At 45.3% G+C, this 24,335-nt stretch overlaps 1 protein-coding gene across 1 annotated transcript in view; it reads left to right on the top strand.

The window, feature by feature from the left end:
* The window catches only part of LOC144752171 (cysteine-rich hydrophobic domain-containing protein 1-like), a 282,315-nt gene that overhangs the window by 55,460 nt on the left and 202,520 nt on the right, over positions 1 to 24,335 (top strand). The window contains exon 2 of the mRNA XM_078640100.1: positions 5,115 to 5,169. Coding sequence (XP_078496226.1) covers positions 5,115 to 5,169 — 55 coding nt within the window. The remainder of the gene's footprint in view (positions 1 to 5,114; positions 5,170 to 24,335) is intronic.

Raw genomic sequence — 24,335 nt, 5'->3', positions numbered from 1 at the left:
AGGGTGAGAGGGGGTGTGAGGGTGTGAGGGTGAGGGGGTGTGAGGGTGAGGGGGTGTGAGGGTGAGGGGGTGTGTGAGGGGGTGTGAGGGTGTGAAGGAGGGTGAGGGTGTGAAGGAGGGTGTGTGAGGGTGAGGGGGTATGTGAGGGTGATGGAGAGGTGGAGTGAGGGGGAGGGGGTGAGGGTGTGTGAGGGGAAGGGTGTGGGGTTGTGATGGTGAGGGTGACGGAGGTGAGAGTGATAGGGATGGGGGTGAGGGTGTGTGAGGGTGAGAGGGTGTGTTAGGGTGAGGGTGTGTGAGGGTGAGAGGGTGTGTGGGGGTGTGTGAGGGTGAGAGGTAGGGCGAGGGGGGTGTGAGGGTGTGTGTGAGAGGGGGTGTGAGGGTTTGGGGGTGTGAGGGATTGGTGGTGTGGAGGGGTGAGAGTGACAGGGTGAGGGTGTGTGAGGGTAAGCGGGGGGGTGTTAGGGTGAGGGTGTGTGAGGGTGAGAGGGTGTGTGAGGATGTGTGGGGGGTGTGAGGGTGAGGGGGTTAGAGGGGGTGTGTGAGGGGTGGGTGAGGGGGTGTGAGGGTTTGGGGGTGTGAGGGTTTGGGGGTGTGGGGGGGTGAGAGTGACAGGGTGAGGGTGTGTGAGGGTAAGGGGGGTGTGGGATGGTGAGGGTGTGAGGGTGAGAGGGGGTGAGAGGGTGTGAGGGGTGTGAGGGGGTGTGAGGGTGAAGGGGTGTGAGGGTGAGGGGATGTGAGGGTGAGGGTGTGAAGGAGGATGAGGGAATGTGAGGGTGGGTGAGGATGTGTGAGGGTGAGAGGGTTGTGAGGGTGGGTGAGGGTGAGGGTGAGGGTGAGGGGGTGTGAGGGTGTGGGGTTGTGAGGGTGTGGGGTTGTGAGGGTGAGGGGGTGTGAGGATGAGGGTGACAGGGGTGGGGATGACGAGGGTGAGGGTGTGTGAGGGGGAGTGTGTGTGAGGGGGAGGGTGTGTGAGGGTGTGCGGGTGAGGGTGTGGGAGTGAGGGGTGTGTGGGTGGTGAGGGTGGGTGAGGGTATGTGAGGGTGAGTGAGTGAGGGTGTGTGAGGGTGAGAGGATGTGTGAGGGTGTGTGAGGGTGAGAGGGTGTGTGAGGGTGAGAGGGTGTGTGAGTGAGGGGGTGTGAGTAAGGGGGTGTGTGAGTGAGGGGTGTGAGGGTGAAGGAGGGTGAGAGGATGTGAGGGTGGGGGGATGTGAGGGTGAGAGGGTTGTGAGGGTGAGGGTGTGAAGGTGGTGAGGGGGGTGAGGGTGTGAGGGTGAGTGAGAGGGTGTGAGGGTGAGGGGGGGAGAGGAGGGTGAGGGGCGGTGAGGGTCTGTGGGGGGTGAGGGTGGGGGTGTGTGAGGGTGAGTGAATGTGAGGGTGTGGGTGGGTGAGGGTGTGCGGGAGGGTGAGGGGATGTGAGGGTGAAGGGGTGTGAGGGTGAGGGTGAGGGTGAGGGGGTGTGACGGTGATGGTGTGTGAGTGTGAGAGGGAGGTGAGGGTGTGTGACGGTGAGGGTGAGTAAGGGTGTGTGACGGTGAGGGTGAGTGAGGGGGTGTGAGGGTGAGGAGGTGCGAGGATGAGGGTGTGTGAGAGTCTGAAGTAAATGGTGGCAGGGCAGACATTATAAGACAGAGAGAAACACAAATGTTAAGATAACAGTGCTCGAAGGGGTTGTGAGAAGGTGGAAATGGGATTAAAGGAGAAAGGATGTAAAGTTAAGTAGGAAAGAAGCCAGAAAGGAGACACAAAGGAGTGTAGTGTGTGGCGGAAACAGGGAAAAGCAGAAAAGAATGAAGATGGATCCGAGAGTGTGCAAGTAGGGTCAAATGCGGGAGAAGGAAGACTCGTTAGGAGAGTGTGATGAAGCTCTCGGCATTGCTGATGCAGCGGTGGGGGGCGCATTCATTTGAAGTTTGATGGGGGGGGGGCGGATCCCTTTGAAGTCTGATGCCGAGGCTTGTGGTGTTTTGTGCACGCACCTGGCTCACATGAACTTTACCCAATCCGCAGCAGTTTGGGTGGACTTTTGAAAGCCTCACAATAATCTCGACACAAACATGCATTGCTAAAGCAATGCTGTAGGTCGAGACCTAAAAAGAGGACTCCAGCAAATATAGGCAAGTTTTTAGCAACTTTCAAAGTGTAAATGCTGAGTGGGAAAAAACGTTCATAGAGACAAATGTACTACCCTGTTTGGGTTACCTTTGCTCAAAAATAAGGTATGATGTACAGCAGCATTTACTAGAAATTGTGATTTCAATCCTAAAATGTAAAACATGCATGCACAATACAAAATAATACCCAAGCTTGTTTTGTGGACGATTAGTCAAGGGATATGCTGGAATCCCCCAGTAATATTTTTCTGCTTCCATTTCAACATTCAATAGGGACATTTATGGATACGTTTAACCGCCAGTGGCTTTTAGCCCAAAGATTTCAGAGTTACACTTCACTGATTAATTGACAGACACCCCTCTTGGTCTTAGAACCAGTGGACATATATTTATATATTACTAATAACAGGGATGTAGAACTCAAGTCACCTGATGCCCAGAAGAAAAGGTTTGGGTTAAGGGCAACACGTTTCGGTGTTAATTTTATCTTCTGGACAAGTAGACCTGCCCCTCTGCAGCACAAACCCTTTGGCTGCCAGTCTGTAGTATCACAGTATTGATCTGTGAAAGAGGATTTTCTGCCACCAAGGTATCCTTTGTATTCATACATTTGTTGTACGAACGTATACATGTGATTAGTTATCACAAATACTTTACTGTTTGGGTAAGTGCCCTTAGGAATTGTGGTGAGCTGTGATCTTAGCTTGCATTACTAACTGTGGTTCCATTATGGAAATATGTACATATGTTTGCGAAATATAACCGTTTGATGCTACTTTTAATGCTTTCAGTATGCTCCCTGACTATTTGCAAATACATGCAATTGCCTGAAAGTAAATTTGTTGATAGCTTGCAATAAAAATAAAATGTACACAAACAATTTGCAGCATGGAAAAATTTGTTTTGCTAAACTATCGTGCAACTTAAGATGTCATTTCTCAGAGGCATCATTTTGCAAAATGTGTTAGATACTTGCCAATATTTAGAAAAGATTAATAATGGCGATTCGGTGTAAATCGATTTTGGGCAACATGAAAATTAATTAGTGGACCAATTTACAAAGAAAGTCACAAAAGTGCAACTGCAGCTATTTAACGTTATATTGCTGCAAGTTTACCATTTTTGGAAATCCACTAGAATTTACAGCAGTAGCCCTAATAACAGTTTCCGTTTTTGCAGGGAGCAAACGTGCACATATAGTTTCTCATGTGAAAAAAAATTCACTTCTCACTACAATTTTTTACATTTAAATGTATGGATGTGCACAGACTCGCAAGGCATTACAAACCTAAATCTATTGCTTCCCACCTATTTCCAGTTCTTGTACATTTGTAAAACGGTGGCAAAATCAGTGCCTAGAATTCAGAACCGGATATATTATAAGCAATGGTATAAGTTACTATTGGTACCCCCATCCTGGATTCCCCCTTCCTCAAAACTGAGTTTCATTTTTTTTGTCAGCAATGGCGATAGTATTAGGTAATGTTTGTTAAAACTCCAGCTGCATATCTATATTTAAAGGGTCCAGCTTAATGCGCAGGCTGTGGACATTAAGGTGAAATGTAAATAATAGATAACCACGGCCAACGAAACGTATCCATCTTCAATTTAGGATGTGAGTTCTAAATGACCTTTTATAGGATCAGAGTTTGAATTTGACTTTTGGTTCATTAACCACTTCTGCTCCTGTGGCGTAGCCGATGAGCCTCCCCGCATGTGCTCAGACTTAAGTTGGTTGATGCCCACTACAATATGGTTTTTGCCTGGGGCACTGTCTGGAAAGGTTGAGAGTTTAACAGTCCTGGATTAACCTTGTGCCTGAGACAGTGTTAGTTGGATATTAAAAGGTGTTATAACCGGCCTACTGGTACTTTTGACTTCGCTATAAATGTCCAGGTTTGCATACAAGGAATTATTTTTTTTCTTCTAGTTTGACAAAGTGACTTGACTTTGATCTAATACCAGCACACATTAATATATATATATATATATATATACATATATATATATATATATATGTGTATATGTATGTGTATGTGTGTGTGTGTATATATATATATATATATATATATATATATATATATGTAATATGTGTGTGTATATATATGTGTGTATATATATGTGTGTATATATATATGTGTGTATATATATGTATATACATATATATATATATATATATATATAATAAGTATCAAACCGGGCTCTAAGCCTCGCGGGTCTGCTGAATGGCAAAATCTCTGCTCCTAGCATGACAGCCAGATGGCACAATGGCCGCACATTGCTTGTGCAGTTCGCACCACCCCAGCATAGGCTGTGTTTTTTTTTATGACGGGGCCACCAATCCGAGTGCTGCTGGGAACTTGGCACCTCCTTTTTTGTGATCCTTCACCATCCCACTGGTATAGAGCGTACCGGGTGACACACTTGCAAAGGGTGGAGAGCAAAATTAAAAGGCCCATTTGAGAAAAACTGCAGCAGACCAAAGTGCACACTGCTTACTCAAATTGGCATAGAGGTTGTGACTTTGCAGTCCTGACCACCAATGAGGCTTGACTCTGAATTGACTCCTTTCTTTCACTCATCTTCACTGTCCTACTGAAACATGGTTGAGCAGCGTGACGGACCTCCACAAGGTGGATAGATTTAAACTGAAAGATTAAAGTGCTTATGGTTGAAAAATTGCAGGAAACATTTTCAAAGTACTCGGTGCTTTACTCAGGCTGCCATAAAACTCATGATTTTGTTTGTTTACTCATGAAATCTGACAGCTGTCCAAATAAGACATGACAGGGCAGTTTCAAAGTATGATGCCTTTTGTTTTCACCCTGTCAATAACCATTTCATATGTAAAAGAATCAGAGTATTTTTCCAATCTGAAATGCAGTTTGCCGACTGAGTATTGTAGTTTGTCATTTTCTTGCAGGGTTAGAACTTTTTTTAACTTCCTTTGAAAGATTCTTGGGAATAAGTTGGTTGTCTTGATTTATTCCTTTTTCATAGATTTGGCTTGAGCAACAAGTTCGATGCAGAATTTCCATCAGTGTTGACTGGAAAGGTAAGAATATTTTAAATCCATTGTTAGCCGTTAATGGAAGGCTTGTCGTACTGGTAAAAATATTTCACAGCTTTTTAGGTTGTAATATCTATTCCAAATACTCCTATTCACAGCTAAGAGACAATCCTTGCAGAATATGGCATTTTAAATAATCAAGTTCACATCCACCCAAAAATATTTTTAAGGAGTTATTTTAGAACATCTTGTCTGGCTGGTTTTATAGTAGAGAATTAGACCCAATTCGAGGAACCCTTGGGTGTTTGTTTGGGTGGTGTCCGTCTATTTAGTCAGTGTGCAGTAAACACTCCAATGCATGTGGTTTCCACCCAGCATTATTAGAACTTTCCCTTTCTGCTTGCATATAGCCCACCTCTGGTGGCGCTTTTCTCTAACCTTGTGTCTCAGTCGGCTTGCTGGTGGGATCCTCATTCTACTCACTCATCTCGTGTATTTTCTGCTCACTGTTGAGTTTTGACTGACAAGAACCCTTGGTTAAGGGAGAACTACCAGAATTACACCAAGGTTTAAAGGCAGGTAAAGGTGGGTATCAGGATCAAAGGAGTTAGCAGACCAAGAAGCCAAATTATCATAGTATTTATACAGGGATTAACAATATGAGTGCAAAAACAGGCTCACGCTCTAGTGCCACCAAGTACAAGTGATTGAAAAAATAATATTCAAAGGTATGTTAGACAGTGTCTCATAAGTACAATACTGGGAACATGTCTGCTTGAGTTTCATTTTACCGCAGTTCTGAATTTATTTGAGTTTTAAAAGTTGGAAACAAATTTCGTGAAATGCACTAAAATCAGCCGACATGCTCCATGTCAGAAAGTTTTTTTGTCGCCATGGTTGTTGAAATGCATAAATGATACCTTTTTAAAACAAAATCAGCTGATGTGTTTCATCCTTTAGACTTTATCAGGGCTGTAAATGGTTTGCAGAATTTAAGAGACATGTTTTAGAACTGGAATTTTGTAGTTCACTTGCGACTGGTAACTTACATCATATGCATATACAAATATACAGTTTACAGATATACCTGGCATAATTATGACCATTATGAGGACGTAATAGTAGTATCCCTGTTGTGAATCCTAGCACAGGATGAACAAGAGGTGCCATTTTTATGAACAATCTCCCAGTTTTAACAAAGTTATAAACCATAGAAGTATGAAAACCATATGTGACCCATTGAAAAGTAGTACTCTTAAGACTACCTTAAAGTACTTAAGCGGGTAGGTGTGATGAGTAGTCATCGCTCTATCACTATGTGCAACGCCCTAGAAGGGAAACACGGAGTAATTAATATTCTTGAGGAAGAGCACTTAAAGTAGGTGCCCTCTGTAATAAAAGTAGAAGACAAGTAGAAATGAGGAAATATGGGGTATTGTTTGCATTCACAACACTATACCTCGGGGAATTTCTGCTTGTTTCTAGTGGGTTAGTTACCAACAAGTTATGCAGCTGGTAAAAGATGCCAGTGATGTAACCATAGACTGCTTTGCGCGTGCATTTGTAAATTTCCCGAATGGGTAATTGGTTAGAATAAAATGACTAGACATAAGTTTGTATAATATATATGACTAATACTATCTGGTAAGGCGTATTAATTCTTGTGTATCATTTTCTATAGCATGTTAGTTTTTGTTTATTAATCATTACAAATATTAACTCACAGCCCTGTAAGGCTGATCTTATTGTTTAATGCTCAGTTCTTTGGCAAGGTTATAGGATGTTTTTAATGTTAGGTTTTTTGTATCCTGTGGTGTGACCAACAATCTGTTCCCATTGGCGTTAACTCCTAAAGATAGGATATTCCTTCGTTCACAATGAAGGGGGTGTCCTTTAGGAGTAGCTTCAGGGAGCCCAGACTCGAGCCTTGTGATATATGGCCCCAGAGGACTCCCTGCTCCAGGTGACAAGAAAATGACAGGCTTGTGTGAAGCCAGCACGACTTCCTGCTCTGTGCTGGGGCAACCAGGAGCGTAGGGAGAGAGGGAAGCGCGGCCATAAAACGGGTCCGAGGAGTTGTGCCCAGCAGGGCAGGTGATCGCAATGATTGATGGGGTCTGCCCGGGTCACCTCCGATGTTTGCTGCACTCTGGCGTCCGGTTGTAAACTCTTATGGCCCTCCTTAACGATGCTGAGGGGGAGAGCAGGCGCGTAGACCCATTGACGGGACAGACAAACACCCCAGCAACCTTGCAGCTCCTTTCAAAGCCTCTAGTCAATGAATAGACCTGCTCTGTGTCCTCCTATCAGCCGGAGATAATGAAGGCTCACGGCCGGCCAGTCAACAGTGCGTGTCTCACACTGAACACGCACACACCGACACAGGGCGTGAGGGGCTGCCTGCAAGGAAACCGTTCTTCCAGCAGGCACACCCCTTCAAAGGCACGTAGCAGTGTCTAGTGTATGCATGTAAAGGAATGGATGGGAAACCGGTGAGAAATCGCACCTTCACCTGCGCGCCTTCTTTAAATTGCATTAATATAGCGCTTCCTACCCCTGACGTGGCGTCGAGCAGTGAAGTTTGGCTCCTAAACAGGAACTCAGGGCAGCAGTACCACCCCCCACCCCCTTCCATTGGTTTATCCTGTCCCCCATCAGAGTGCAGTATTTCAAAGCGCTTGTGCTTAATTCTTTAGTATTTACACAGAGGGAGCGCAGCAATGTGCTGCACATCAACAGGTGGCTAAATGCATACATCAAGTAGGCATGTAGGTATTTGCGTTACGTATTTCGTACGGTAGACCAGTATATAGCTTGAAGCACGGAGAGAGTACTTGGTTTTCCTAGAATTACTCGTTTCTGGTCAAGAGCTGACGCCAGAAGCAGAACCAATGACCACGGGTTCCAAGGTAACCTATTCCGGCATGACACAGCAGTTTTTTCCCAAAACACTGGTTCAGGTCTGAGTTGTTCCACGTGCAGCAATGGCGTCTACACTTCCTGACTTAGATTTCTTTAACATTATTTATTTATTTATTTATTTGGCATACTTATATAGCGCTAATCTGTCACCGAAAGGGCATCCTGGCGCTTTGACTAGATAAGCCACAACTATCGAAGCGGAAGTAGGCTGCTCTAAAAAACAGATGCAAAGTTAGGCTATTCTGGGAAACAGATGGGTTTTCAGCCCTTTTTTAAAGGCTAGGAATTCACCCTGGCTTCTTAACGAGAGCGGGAGAGAGTTCCAGAGTCTGGCGGCCGCAAAACTAAACGACCGTCCACCCATCCTTACTCTCTGCACTCTACGAACTGACACCAAGTACGCCGACGAGGAGGGCAGGCTCTGAGATGTGGTATACCAGGAGAAAAGGTTCTGTAACAGCACTGGGCCCTGTCTATGTAAAGCTCTAAAAACAAGACAGGATGCTGTGAAAAGGATCCGATGGTGAACCGGCAGCCAATGTAGATCTTGTAATGCCAGAGTAGAAGAGGCAGCGCGTGGCCGAGATAGTGCCAGCTTGGCTGCCATGTTCTGGACCCGCTGCAACCTGCCCACCTTTAACAAAAGACAAGGGAAACCCTACTCACAAAGGAACCAGGGCAAACAGTTATATCAAGAACAATGGTTCCAGTGGTGTAATCAAAATGATAAGAATTAATTATATTGCTCAATGGCGATAAACATTACCACTGAGGATTGAGGATGGCAAAAAGAAGTACACTCACAATTATATATATTTCTCTCGTTTTTACTTTATAGTATAAATTTCGTATTGAAGTATGTCATACAGTACAGTTCATACAAAAAACATAAACAGTACATAAAGGTGCGGTGTATCCCAAGTGTATCAGAAAAACCAAACTAACAATACACAAAACATAAGTACTCTAAAGGCACAGTGGTTTCTAAATGAATATATATACAGGAAAAAGACCCAAGAGAGATACTATGATTCTTATGAGTGAGTCTACACAATCGTAGGCACTCTGTTTAGGGGTTCTATTCCACGTGGCGTCGACGGCGTTTCGACCCTTTGGGATGGGGGTCTCGTCAGGACAGGAAAATGAAGGACATCTAAAATTTAAAAGTACGAAGGGGCTGTGAGTAAACTGTATGATAATTGTATATGATTATAATATTTGTCTGGAAAGTAGGGACCTAAATACCTGGTTACTATTCTTATGTTCACCCATGCGTGGTGAGAAGAAGAAAAAGATTCACACACTTACAAGTGACCCAGCCGGGCACTGTTGAATTTATCGAGAAGCGGAGGGGAACAAAAGAGCAATTGGTGAGAATGCACGAAAGAATTATCATCTAATCAATTAAAGTGAAAAAGCACCGTATTTAGATTTGGTACTTACCACTTGTAGTGGTCAAGGAATACGCAATGTGCGGCCAAAGACAATTGTATTAGAATTTCGGGGTAATATCTGTTACACCTAATGAAGTAATAGACAACCTAGTTACATTGTGTCTAGAGAATGCCATAATTGTAACCATTGAGCATAACGGATATTGATGATTACCTGCAATGGGTGTGTCATAGATTAGGATAACGCAATGGTATCCGGTTCTTTAAGACAATATTTGGATCAGACGAGGATTATGCCTGTTTCAATATTTGGATCAGACGGGGATAATTCCTGTTTCAATATAAAAAAAAGTAAGGACTTGTTAGGTATAATGTGGAAAGCATACTTTCCACATATCTCAATGGAAAGGGATTAACTCGCAATGTAATGAGACGTACCTCGATGTTGTGGAGCCCGGTCGCGTCTCACAGTTCTCTTCTTCCGTGTTTGCTCGCTCTTCCTGCTCCCGCGATACTAATTCATGTAAGACCTGACCGTGAGAATTTGGAAAACTCGATCGCGGTCAGGTCATTGAATCGATAGCCAACCATTTGATTGCTAGAGTCGGCCGTCTGGAGCGTGATACTGGACCCTGTCAGAAAGATTGATTTGCATAAAAAGCAATCTTCAAGGAAACGGAGTTCCTTGCTCGGTCATGTTTGTTAAAGCAACCTTAAGCCACATTTGTGTATGGTATTATTTATTGATTGGGACCGTATTTGTTCAGGCGACCCCAATTCACCCTTGTACATGGGCAAGTTTGTTCAGGGGCACGTTGCCATGTAAATCAACATTTCATGGTTGTAAATAAATGCAAATAGTCTCTGTAGTGGGCTAACATGTTAGACGTGTCATTTTTCATATATGATGTATCAGAATTATATATTACCGTAGCACGGTTATACGGGGACTTCAGAGTGATCGAAAGAGAAGGGGGGGGGGCACATTACTACGCTTCAATAAATGTGGCAACTGACGTGGGTATGGATGATAATCAATGTAAGCCTACAGTTATTACATTTCACTGTGTGCATTAAAGTATATCAACCCAATGATGTTTCTTAAAGACCTAGATGGATGAAATGGTACATATATACATATATAGTAATTTCGGTATTATTCAATCTGAACATCATCACTCTTTACAGGCAACATATAAATGTAGAACATACTAGTATCTAATATTTGACACATACCCTCTCCATTCATCTGCGGAGTTCAAGCCATGGTTGATAGAGTCAATTCTATCTATCCAGTGACATTCTCTACGTTGTAGGATCTGCGAAATATCACCACCTCTTTCCGGTATTGTTATATTGTCTATAACTTGCCATCTGATTTGGTCAGCATTGTGATTGAATTTTCCTGTCCTGACGAGACCCCCATCCCAAAGGGTCGAAACGCCGTCGACGCCACGTGGAATAGAACCCCTAAACAGAGTGCCTACGATTGTGTAGATTCACTCATAAGAATCATAGTATCTCTCTTGGGTCTTTTTCCTGTATATATATTCATTTAGAAACCACTGTGCCTTTAGAGTACTTATGTTTTGTGTATTGTTAGTTTGGTTTTTCTGATACACTTGGGACACACCGCACCTTTATGTACTGTTTATGTTTTTTGTATGAACTGTACTGTATGACATACTTCAATACGAAATTTATACTATAAAGTAAAAACGAGAGAAATATATATAATTGTGAGTGTACTTCTTTTTGCCATCCTCAATCCTCAGTAGTAATGTTTATCGCCATTGAGCAATATAATTAATTCTTATCATTTTGATTACACCACTGGAACCATTGTTCTTGATATAGCAACCTGCCCACCAGCATTTTAGGCGCCTCCAGAAGTAGTGCGTTGCAATAGTGCAATCTGCTTAGGATCAGACCCCGCACTACCTCTGGCCTAGCCTGCGCTGGAAGAAGTGGTAGGACCTTCCGCAGCATCCGAAGCAGCATCATGCAAGTGGCCACGAACTTATTTACAAAAAGATCCAGTTGAAGGTTGGGGCCAAACATGACCCCCAGATTACGGGCAGACTCTGCGGCCGTCACCGTCCCAGAGAAAGAAGGAGGCCAGAACTCATCCGGTAGAGCGCGTGGTACACGATAATTGGAACAGTAGAGAACCTCCGTCTTAGATCCGTTGAACTGGAGGGAGTTGGAACGCAGCCAGTTCGAAGTGGCAGTCAGGCAGCGGTGGAAAGTCTCTAAAGAGACGGCATCTTTGCCCTCCAATGAGAAAACCAACTGAGTGTCATCGGCGTAGTTAAACACCGATATGCCAAAAGATTTTATCAGTTGGATCAGAGGGCGGAGATACAGGTTGAAAAGTATGGGGCTGATGGCCGAGCCCTGTGGTACCCCCTGCCCAACTTTCCTCACATCCGACTTAAAAGGCGGCAGAGCCACTACCTGCTGTCTGTTATCAAGATAGGAAACTAACCAATCCCTGGCCAACCCCGTAACACCGCTCTCCTCCAGTCTCCTGATAAGGGTGGAGTGGCACACCGTGTCGAACGCGGCCGACATGTCGAGCAGCACTAGAAAGGCTGCCCGACCTGTGTCGACCCGCGCACGAAGATTGTCTAACACGGCTACCAGCGCTGATTCTGTCCCATGCGCTGGCCGAAACCCAAACTGGGCCACATCCAACCATTCGTTATCCTCGAGAAAACTAGATAGGGAGCGGGTGACCAGCTTCTCCAGGATTTTAGCCGGAAAAGGGAGCAGGGAGATCGGTCTATAGTTAGACAGACAGGTGGGATCGAGTGAGGGTTTTTTCAGGAGGGGAGAGACTACCGCTAACTTCCAACTCTCCGGGACGGTTGCGGTAGCCAGCGACTGCTGGCAGATGGAATACAGCGGGTAGAAAAGTTCATCCTGGAGTGCTTTCCAGATCTTATGTGGAAGGGGATCTAGCGGCGAGCCTGAAGATACCGTCTGTGCCAATTTACAAAACTCCTCAAAAGAGGGCAAGGGAAAACGACTTAACTGAGGATGATTAAGAGGGTCAGCCGGAAATCCCCGACAAAGATGGCTAGAGCTAGGAGGTTCCTCCGGAGCTCCCTGACTGAGATACCGGTAACTCTCCCGAGGTCGACTTGAAGACTCTTCCGGAGCTCCCACAGCGAGAAAAGTATTTCTCGAAGAGGGTCGACTGGAAGACTCAACTGGAGCTCCCGGGCCAAGAAAAGGGTTGCTCATCTGGGGTCGACTGGAGGTCACCTCCGGAGCTTCCAGGCCAAGAATCAGATGACTTAACCGAGGTCGGCTGGAGGATTCTTCCGGAGTTCCCAGGTCGAGAGACGAAACACTCGGCTGGGGTCGACTGGAAGATTCTGTCGTATTTTCCAAGGTGGAATGACTGGATAAACAGTCCAAGGGAGACGATTGAGATAGAGGCTCCTCCGCAAGTCCATTCAAAATCGTGGAGATCTTATCCTCAAAGAAAGCTGCCAAGGAATCACATAAAATCTGTGAGACTGGGATAGTATTCGAGGCACCAACCGGATGGGAAAGATCATTCACAATCTTAAATAAAGATTGAGATTTATTGGTTGACTGATTTAGCGTATCCTCCAGATAAAGTGCCTTAGCACACTTAATCTGTGCTTTATATTCCTGTAGTGTCGATTTGAAAACAGTTTTATCCGCTTCTAGATAATGCCTCCTCCACACCCTCTCTGCCCGCCTGCATCTCAACCGTAGCTGCAAAAGGTCAGGGGTGTACCAGGGCATAGCGCGATTCTGTCTGTTCTCCAATCGACGCAGTGGAACTGCCTTATCCAGGGAATCAGACATCTGCCGACATAAACTAGCATAGCTTTCGTCGACATTGTTTCCCAATGCAAAACCTTCAGGAAGGAGGATGGGCGAGGCCAAAGATCTAAAAAGTCGGGACCAAGGTCTACCTATTTTAGTATTGCTCTTACCTGTATCACCCGTGGCTACCGGAAGGCAAAGATGAAATAGAACCAGCGCATGATCCGTCCAGCATTGGGGCATGATGTCATTCACCACTACATGTTGGACGTCAGCAAACACCAGGTCCAGAGCATGGCCTTTCTGATGGGTCGCAGAGCCGACCAACTGCTGCAGCTGGATGTTCTTACAGGCCTGACAGAGGTCATGGTAGGCAGAATCCAAAGGCCCATTTGGCCACAAATTAAAATCTCCCAAAACGATCAGTCTATTATGAGAGTTGGAAAGATCATAGATAAGATCAATAAAAGTCGGAAGAGTAGAGGGGGCCTTGCCCGGTGGTCTATAGCAAAGCACCCCTGAGTATAGCGTTTTCTCCTGTCCTTTAAGGGAAAAACCCATGAGCTCAAAGCCCTGCACCTCCTTAATATGCAGCTGAGATAGAGCCAGGGTTTCCCTAAAAATAAAACCTATACCACCACCACCTCTGTTATTCACACGAGGGGTGTGCCTGATTTTATAGCCCTGAGGGCATGCCAGACCCAATTCTACCTCACAGTCCGCACGAGTCCATGTTTCCGTGAGGAAGAGCACGTCAAGCCCACAGGACTCAATGAGGATGGCAATCTCCATGTGGTGCTTACATAGAGAGCAGACGTTCAGTAGACCACATAGCAGTTGCTCTGGTTTAGCCACATGAGCAGCCTGCTGAGGTCTGAGCTGCAGGAGATCATTCCTAGAGAATACTATACGTGGGCTGGGCGGCGAAACAGAGTGAGCGGTCCTAGGCGCGTCCGTTGCGCGAACGGGCGCAGACGGGCTTACCTCTGGCGAAACTCCGGCGCGCCTACGCTGCGCGCAAAGGAGGTGGCCATCTTATACACCAAGGTGTCGCGAGATTCCTGTGAGGGAAAGCCACTGGCCCCTCACGCAAGATGGCGCCTAAAAATAGTAATGATCTTTCGTGGTCCCAACCCAATATGGCGGCCAAAAGCGGCAAGATCCTGAAGAGCCCCCTGCTATCCCTCTTTCCCAGCAAATGTGGGTGCCAGCCAATTAGTATGCGGGTAAGTCCTGACTAAATAGTCCCCCACACAAGAAGAGAGCAATGGCGTTCTAAAGCTGACCAGCGCGAGCGCGATCAAATGAATGCCAAAAGGTACTAAAGTACAAACTAATATAACAGGTAATTTAAAATGTTAAAAACAGCAGATAGTAACAGCATACATCGCGTGTCGCGTAGCAGGCAAACAAGTCATATATTGTGCACATTGCAGGCCATCATCCTAACTGTTTACTGGTAATAGTGAGGCCCCAGCATAAGCTGATGGCATCATTCTGTACTCATTCAAGTACCAGTGAGAGGAAGGACATTAGTGTGCTTCAGTGCAGCGGTGTCCTTTTAGTGGGCATGTTTCAGAGCCGGGGAACATCCGGAACGACGAGGCAAGAGCCCACGAGTTCTGGAGGTCTGCAAGCCGAACAAAGACTTGCCTGAACAACGACTTTGCCTTAACCACACACATGCGTGGTTAAGGCTAAGTCGGTCCAGAGTTCAGGATGGGCGTGAAAAAGAAAGAGAAGAGGGCAGGTAAGAGGGGTTCGGACTAGCTTTCAGGGGTGTAGTGGGTTCGGGGTACTTTTTAGGGGAATGGGGGATCGGGGTACTTTTTAGGGGGAGGGGGATTGGGGTACTTTTTAGGGATGGGGAGGTTCGGGGTCGTTTTTAGGGAGTGGGGGGATTTGGGGTAGATTTTAGGGGAGATCCACCTATAAGATTGCATGTATCACGCACAAAGCCCTCCACCAAAACACCCCACGCTACCTCTCAGACAAACTCCACAAAGCAGGCTGCGCCCGACTGACGAGGAACACCAACGCCCTCATTCTTATCCCCCTCTGTTAAAGAAGAAATGCACACAAGTTCGCCGCTTCTCTGGAAACGCTACCTCCATCTGGAATTCCCTGCCTAAAGGCCTACGCTGTGACCCCTCCTACTTCAACTTCAAAAAAGAACTCAAACATACCTCCTCAACAAATACTGAGGGCCATAATTCCTAACTCTGACACTGTTCTCACGCTCTGCGCCCCCGTCAGGGTCCCCTCTATTTTCCCTCCAATTCTATCCCCTCCACCCTCTCCCTCCAACCGACCCTCCCTCACGCTACTCTTTCCCCCTCCCGTTTCTCTGTATTTACATATGACTTCCAGCCCCACGCACGACCTCCCACTGATATTCTACTCCCCTAATTCCTACTCTCTTTGTCTCCCTCCTATCTCTTCTCTTTCACCCTCTCCCACCTACCCTAGCCAAAGTTCGAACTATCCAAGTTATCTAATCGAGTTCTTTTTGTAAATAGCATCCGTATTTATCTGCTTTCTTGGTTATATTGGTTCTTTTTGCAATGTTTCTGATCAAGTGTTTTTGTATACTGTACCTCTTCTCTTTCCGGTAAAGCGCTCTGATAGCTCTAGGTCTAGCCAGCGCTATAGAAAACCTTTAAAATAAATAAAATAAATTAGGGGGTGGGGAGTTAGGGTAGTTTTTAGGGGTGAGAGGGATTCAGATTCGTTTTTAGAGGGTGGGGATTTAGGGTAGTTTTTTTTAGGGAATGGGGGAGTTCTTGGTAGTGTTTAGGAGGTGGGGGTTTGAGGTAGTTTTAAGAAGGTTGGGGGTGTATTTAGGGATTAGAGGGAGGTGAGGGGGTAGTAAACTTTGCCCCGGATAGCTGTTTACCATGCATGACTTTACCACAAAAATTTGTGGTAAAGGAATGCGTGGTAAAACAACTTGTGGTTAAGATGGCTCATTGTAGAAATGCGTTGTAAAGGAACTCGTTCCGACATACAACCTTCAAAGACGGCTAGACATGAGTCAAGCTTATAGAGTGCACAATGTGCGATTGTATCTAAATAGTTTAAAGTGGGTAGTTTTATGCGCTACACGATCGTATCTAAATAGTTTTATAGCGGGTAGTTTTACGCGCTGCACGATGATACCTAATAGTTTATAATGGGTAGTGTTATTTGCTATACGACTATCTAAATAGTTTATAGTGAGTAATTTTATGACCTGCAGACTCTACGTTCGTATCTAAATAGTTTATAGTGGGTAGTTTTATGCATTGAAGGGTGTTCGATCGTATCTAAATAGTTTATAGTGGGTAGTTTTCTGCGCTGCAGACTGTATGCTTGTATCTATATAGTTTATAGTGGGTAGTTTCATGCTATGCAGACTGTATGATCGTACATATGTAGTTTATAGTGGGTAGTTTTATGCGATGCAGACAGTACCTAAATAGTTTATAGTGGGTTGTTTTATGTGATGCAAACTGTACCTAAATAGTTTACAGTGAGTAGTTTTATGCGATGCAGACTGTACGATTGTATCTACATACTTTATAGTGGGTAGTTTTATGCGTTGCAGACTGCGTGATTGTATCTAAATAGTTTATAGTGGGTAGTTTTATGCTATGCAAACTATACGTTCGTACCTAAATAGTTTATAGTGTGGAGTTTTATGCGCTGCACACTGTATGATTGTATCTAAGTAGTTTATATTGGGTAGTTTTATGCGCTGCAGACTGTACCTAAATAGTTTATACTGGGTTGTTTTATGTATGCAGACTGTACCTAAATAGTTTATAGTGGGTTGTTTTATGCGCTGCAGACTGTACCTAAATAGTTTATACTGGGTTGTTTTATGTATGCAGACTGTACCTAAATAGTTTATAGTGGGTTGTTTTATGCGCTGCAGACTGTACCTAAATAGTTTATACTGGGTTGTTTTATGTATGCAGACTGTACCTAAATAGTTTATACTGGGTTGTTTTATGTATGCAGACTGTACCTAAATAGTTTATAGTGGGTTGTTTTATGCGCTGCAGACTGTACCTAAATAGTTTATACTGGGTTGTTTTATGTATGCAGACTGTACCTAAATAGTTTATAGTGGGTTGTTTTATGCGCTGCAGACTGTACCTAAATAGTTTATACTGGGTTGTTTTATGTATGCAGACTGTACCTAAATAGTTTATAGTGGGTTGTTTTATGCGCTGCAGACTGTACCTAAATAGTTTATAGTGGGTTGTTTTATGTGATGCAGACTGGTTGCTTGTACCTACACAGTTTATAGTGGGTACTTTTATGCGATGCAGACTGCAGAACTGTAACCATATAGTTCATAGTGGGTAGTTTTATGCAATGCAGACAGTTTTATTGTACCTAAATAGTTTATAGTGGGTAGTTTTATGCGCAGCAGACTGTACAACTGTACCTGAATAGTTTATAGTGGGTAGCGTTATGCGTTGCAGACTGTACTCTTATACCCAAATAGTTTGTAGAGGTAGTTTTATGCAATGCAGACTGTACCTGAATAGTTTATAGTGGGTAGCGTTATGCGTTGCAGACTGTACTCTTATACCCAAATTGTTTGGATACAGGTAGTTTTATGCAATGCAGACTGCACCTAAATAGTTTATAGTGGGTAGTTTTTTTGCGATGTACAATACTCTTGTATCTAAATAGTTCATCGGGGGTAGTTTTGTACGATTCAGAATGTACCTAAATAGTTTATAGTGGGTTGTTGTATGTAATGTACACTGTACTCTTGTATCTAAATAGTTTATAGTTGGTATAATTATGCCCTGCAAACAGTATGACTGTGCCTAAATAGTTTATGGTGGTAGTTTTATGCGATGCAGACTGTACGACTGTGCCCAAATAGTTTATAGTGGGTAGTTTTTTGCGCTGCAGACTGGACGACTGGACCTAAATAGTGTATAGATGGTAGTTTTCTTCGCTGCAGACTGTACCTAAATAGTTTATAGTGGATAGTTTTATGCGATGCAGACTGTATGACTGTACCTAATAGGTTATAGTGGTTAGTTTTATACGATGCAGACTGTATGACTGTGCCTAATAGTTTATAGTGGATAGTTTTAAGCGATGCAGACTGTATGACTGTACCTAATAGTTTAGAAATTGGATTGTATTATGTGATGCAGACGGTATGACTGTGCCTAATAGGTTATAGTGGATAGTTTTATGCGATGCAGACTGTATAACTCTACCTAATAGGTAATAGTGGATACTTTTAAGTGATGCAGACTGTATGACTCTACCTAATAGGTTACAGTGAATAGTTTTAAGTGATGGAGACTGTATCACTGTACTTGATAGTTTTCTTCTCTGCAGACTGTACCCTTCTCTGGTGCCCTGGCTCGGACTGTCCATACTATGCACAGAAATGGCATGGAGCTGGAGCAGTGTTTTTGGAGCTACTCCACCATTACTTCCTTTGATGTTCTTTTATGATCAGATTATGGTTTTCTGTAGATGTATGTATTTATATATGTAGGGAATTACATTTCTTTAGCTTGAAGCTAGCTAGAGAGCAGCAGAACGCTGAACCCGGGGCATAAAACCAGTGAACGGTTTGTGATTATTTACTGTGATGGGTTCTTTTGGTGAAGGCAGTTTTCTTCAGGAATGTGCATAATTTCATATTTATTTTTAGGCACTATTCCATAAACATTGTACAAAATTACACTTTTAGACCAAAATGTGATTTGCATATATATTTCGTTGCGTTTTTCATGCAAGCTTTTTAAATAAAAAATCTTAAAAGATACCTGCAAGAGGTTGGTTCGACCAGAAAATATCCCTTGGCAAGAGATTTTCTGTATGATTGAGTCTGCGGCGCGAAAAAATTGTTGCAACGAAAAATCCGGGAACTACGCAATCTTAGCCGGCATAATGGAAATTACTGCCAGGCCTAGTATTATTTGAACATGGAGTATTACCGCTCTATTTTCTTTTCAACGTGAGCAGTGGGATACGACGAGAAAAGAGGTATTGCAGTTTGTCTTCAGAGTTTAAAGCAGGTAGCAGCTTTCAGAGCTGGCACTAGTTTGCATGAAAGCACCTGAACAATGCTGAAATAGAACATAGGATGTGGCTTAACAGCAGAGCAGTAGACTTTGAAGCTGGGAAACCAGGTTTGAGTGTGGCGGGAGGCTCAAGCATCCCGTTCTTCTGGGCAAATCACTTATTCTCCCCGTGCCTACAAAAATGAATGTGTCTGTCTGTAATGAAATTGGTGCACCTGTAAAGCGCTCTATACCTTCGGGTTGCGTTTGCGCTATATATAACTGCAACAAAAACAAGCATTTGCAATGCAATAGGTCTCGTATTAGGAAAGTTTGAGCTATTGGTATTGTAAATGACACATTTTTTATTTATGTTTTGTTTTTGAAAATAGCAAAATTAATAGCTTTGTCATTTACAATGCCAATAGTTATAACTTTCGCAAATGTAATGCAATAAGTGTTGTATTTACATGACTTATATGTATTAATATTAAAAATAACAATGGGTTAATACTTAAATAAAAGTTATTGTCATTTATAATGGCAATAGCTTAAACTTTTGCAAATAACTTTTTGAAAGATTATGTTTAGTGTATTTTATTGTGATGAAAATACAAGAACAGAAGTGAAATAGTAACATTTTTTGTGACATTTCTAATAAAGTTTGCAACATTGAGAGAACATATTTGAATCAGTTGTTGTTAAATGGTTGCACAGATTGATGCTGTGGTGGCTCTGAATGATGTTGTGGCGGCGACGAGTGATGCTGTGGCGTTCAGTGATGCTCTGGTAGCGCATAGTGATGTTGTGATGCCCCTGAGTGATGCTGTGGTGATGCGATGGATAGTGAGGGCGATAGATAGAGGGAGGGCGAAAGATAGATAGAGGGAGGGCGAGAGATAGATAGAGGGAGGGCGAGAGATAGAGGCAGGGCAAGAGGGCGAGGGATGGAGTGTGGGCGAGGGATGGAGTGTGGGCGAGGGATGGAGTGTGGGCGAGGGATGGAGTGTGGGCGAGGGATGGAGTGTGGGGCGGGGAGGGATGGAGTGTGGGGCGGGGAGGGATGGAGTGTGGGGCGGGGGAGGGATGGAGTGTGGGGGGGAGGGATGGAGTGTGGGGGGGGGATGGAGTGTGGGCGGGGAGGCTGGATGGAGCAGGGTGAATGGATGGATGGAGGGAGTGCGGGGATGGATGGATGGAGTGGGGGGGATGGATGGAGTGGGGGATGGATGGAGTGGGATGGATGGATGGAATGGGATGGATGGATGGATGGATTAATGGATGGATGGAGTGGGGGGATGGATGGATGGATGGATGGAGTGGGGGGATGGATGGATGGAGTGGGATGGATGAAGATGGATGGATGGATGGATGGAGTGGGATGGATGGATGGAGTGGGATGGATGGATGGAGTGGGATGGATGAAGATGGATGGATCGATGGAGTGGGGTGGATGGATGGATGGATCGATGGAGTGGGGTGGATGGATGGATGGATGGATGGAAGGAGTAGGGGGATGGATGGATGGAAGGAGTAGGGGGATGGATGGAAGGAGTAGGGGGATGGATGGATGGAGTGGGATGAATGGATGGAGTGGGGGGAGTGGAGGGATGGATGGATGGAGTGGGGGGATGGATGGATGGAGTGGGGGGATGGATGGATGGAGTGGGGGGATGGATGGATGGAGGGTGTGGGCGAGGGATGGAGTGTGGGCGAGGGATGGAGTGTGCGGCGGGGAGGGATGGAGTGTGGGGCGGGGGAGGGATGGAGTGTGGGGGGGAGGGATGGAGTGTGGGGGGGAGGGATGGAGTGTGGGCAGGGAGGCTGGATGGAGCAGGGTGGATGGATGGAGGGAGTGCGGGGATGGATGGATGGAGTGGGGGGGATGGAGTGGGATGGATGGAATGGGATGGATGGATGGATTAATGGATGGATGGAGTGGGGGGATGGATGGATGGATGGATGGAGTGGGGGGGATGGATGGATGGAGTGGGATGGATGAAGATGGATGGAGTGGGATGGATGGATGGAGTGGGATGGATGGATGGAGTGGGATGGATGAAGATGGATGGATCGATGGAGTGGGGTGGATGGATGGATGGATCGATGGAGTGGGGTGGATGGATGGATGGATGGATGGAAGGAGTAGGGGGATGGATGGATGGAAGGAGTAGGGGGATGGATGGAAGGAGTAGGGGGATGGATAGAGTGGGGGGATGGATGGATGGAGTGGGATGGATGGATGGAGTGGGGGGAGTGGATGGATGGATGGAGTGGGGGGGATGGATGGATGGAGTGGGGGGATGGATGGATGGAGTGGGGGGATGGATGGATGGATGGAGGGAGTGGGGGGATGGATGGATGGATGGATAAATGGAGTGGGATGGATGATTGGAGTGGGATGGATGGATGGATGGATGGATGGATGGAGTGGGGGGATGGATGGATGGATGGAGTGGGGGGGATGGATGGATGGAGTGGGATGGATGGATGGAGTGGGGGGATGGATGGATGGGAATTTACGAGAGAAGCGGGAGGACAGCGCATAACAATGAGACTAACAGATCTGAGACATACTCATGTGTTTTTGCGGTATGATTAAGCATCAAATGAAAAGAGCCTATGGAGCGCTACAGTAGACTTCACGTTAGTTCGAGATAGAGACTGGGAAGGAAAAAGCACCAATTAAAATCAGGTGCATGGGGTCTCTGTGAGAAAGCTAGGCAGCGTAGAGTAAAGGGGCACTTACTGGGAAGGCTGAATTAAAATGCCAGTATCTTGAAAAACAGCTGTATTGTTCGGGTTCGAAACTCAGAGCCGATTAATCTATTAAAGGCAAGTGAAAAAGGATCAGGTGGGCTCAAGTGTTCGGAGCCACACTTTTAGCAGAGGTGGCAGATTTACTTAATATTTTAGGATGAACCCAGGTCACTGAATGAAGGCCCAGGAATGGAGAGTGGAGCGTTTCCTGCTGCTATGGCTGCCTGCGCTGAGTGCGAGGATGAGCCAGTGTGGGGGAAGTTAATTAAGGCAATTACAGCTGGAGGGGCAATCAGAATCTCAAGGGCCATGACATATCATAGCACTGCTCTGCCCACACTGACGAGGGAGGGATCTAGGGTAGAGGTAGCAGCGCCATCACAATGGTAAGAGAGTGACCCTCATGGGTATACCCCCAACAGACAGGAATGCCCCAGCAGTTCGCAGACGGTGAGGAAATGTCCAGAAAGATGGACACTGATGGCCAAGAGTGGAGTGGAGCATGAACACAAATTGCGTGTGGGTTCACCAAGGAAATCCACACAGGATATCACACAGATCCTGCGCCAGGTACACTCACATGGATGGTACGTCCCAGCCATCTGACTGCAGTGCAGAGCCGAACTACCTGTCATGAGCAGTGAGTAGCTGCGAGCAGTCAGAAAATAGGATGTGGATCGCTGCTGAAGATTGCCAGCCAGCCAGATGTTTATTATTTCTTCTATTATTTCTTCAATTGTATTTGAAGCCGTCTTATATGAAGTTGAATTAAAGCCAGTAGATGACGCTGTTGCTACACAGTCGACAAGGTTACAGTTGAACAATGTGCAATAGCACATCGCAACCAGTCAGTGGTGTGCAATTAGAATGGACAAAACGGAGATTGAAGAGAAAGGAATTCCTGTGTAGTCCGATCCACAGAAAGAATTTGCTAATGAAGAACTTCTTCCAGGTGATTTGAATAACGTAACTGTAGACGAGACGATCTCTTATGATGATCTTTGCTGAAAATTACCAGCTTGCTGTGCAGACACGTGAATAATACTCACAAGGATGACGCACACCAGCAGCCCAACTACCATGCGGTGCCAAATCACTAGACCAAATGCTGTGCAGGGACATGACTGTCACCAACATGCATCACTGAGGCACCATAAAGATGAGACTAGAGCGGGTGGCTGCCTGAAGGGCACGAGTCCCATCAAGAATAGCACAACACCAACACAGCCGATGACGGACAACGGTATTACCGCAGGAAAGCTTTCTTAAGGCGAGGGGATACAGCAACTTCAGTTAAAAAACCAGGATCACTTTTGATTAGAGGACAGAACAGATTCGGTTCTAGAAGCATTCTTAATAATCCATTCAGAGCGTCTCTGTAATGGCGAGGATCCGGAACTACAGGGGTGAAGCCCCATAACTGCCTGCACCGGTATCAACAAGAACATCGCCGAAAAGAAGCTTTTAGAGACGGGGGAGGGGATCCCTTTGAAGCATGGCCTCGCGGCCGTCAAAAAAGTGTGAAACAGCAGGGATTAATTAAATGTAATTAGCGCACGCTGGGGTGAATGCCTGAGGCCCAGCAACCTGATGCAAGGAGGCTGGGAAGCAAATGGGAAGCTCTTGCATGAGCACATGCACTCTTGAAAATCCGGCCGATGGTTTGACGATTGTTTTGAGCACTTGAATTCTCGCTCCCTCAATGCGCTTGCGCGCATTTAAGGTCACGAGACCTAAAAATGACTACTCCTTGAGGTATCGCATTTGCACACTCTTGCGCCTGTGCCATGCCAGCCCAAGCAAAATATGAGACTCAGTTTTATAATCTAATAATTGCTTTGTACAATAATAAGAGATTAAGGCCAGGTGTCAGCTCATGGTGCCCCTCTAATGAGACTGTTTCTTTAAAGGCACTAGTACTATTGCTGGCACAACCATGTGCCAGTCTTTAGTCCTACTGTCGAAACAGCCAGCTCACACATCGAAAGCACATGACACATAGTCATACCCAGCCGCGGCCGGTAGTGGGAGTACCGGCCGGGCAGTGACGTGAGGAGGGGAGGGGCAGGGTGGGGGGTAGTAATGTATGAATTATGGAATTTAACAAGTATGTAAACATATAAATAAATAAAACAAATTTTGTTGCGTGCACTGCATCGCATTTGGTGCAGTGCACGCAACAAAATTTGTTTTATTTATTTATATGTTTACTTACCTGTTAAACTCCGTAATCCATACATTACTACCCTCCCCACGTCACCGCCCGGCGGTACTCCCACTACCGGTCATGGCTGGTCAT

This window comes from Lissotriton helveticus, chromosome 4_2 (assembly GCF_964261635.1).
Source record: "Lissotriton helveticus chromosome 4_2, aLisHel1.1, whole genome shotgun sequence".
In the NCBI taxonomy this organism is placed as follows: Eukaryota; Metazoa; Chordata; class Amphibia; order Caudata; family Salamandridae; genus Lissotriton; species Lissotriton helveticus.
The sequence above is the reverse complement of the archived record's forward strand: the minus strand, read 5'-3'. Positions and strand labels throughout refer to the sequence as shown.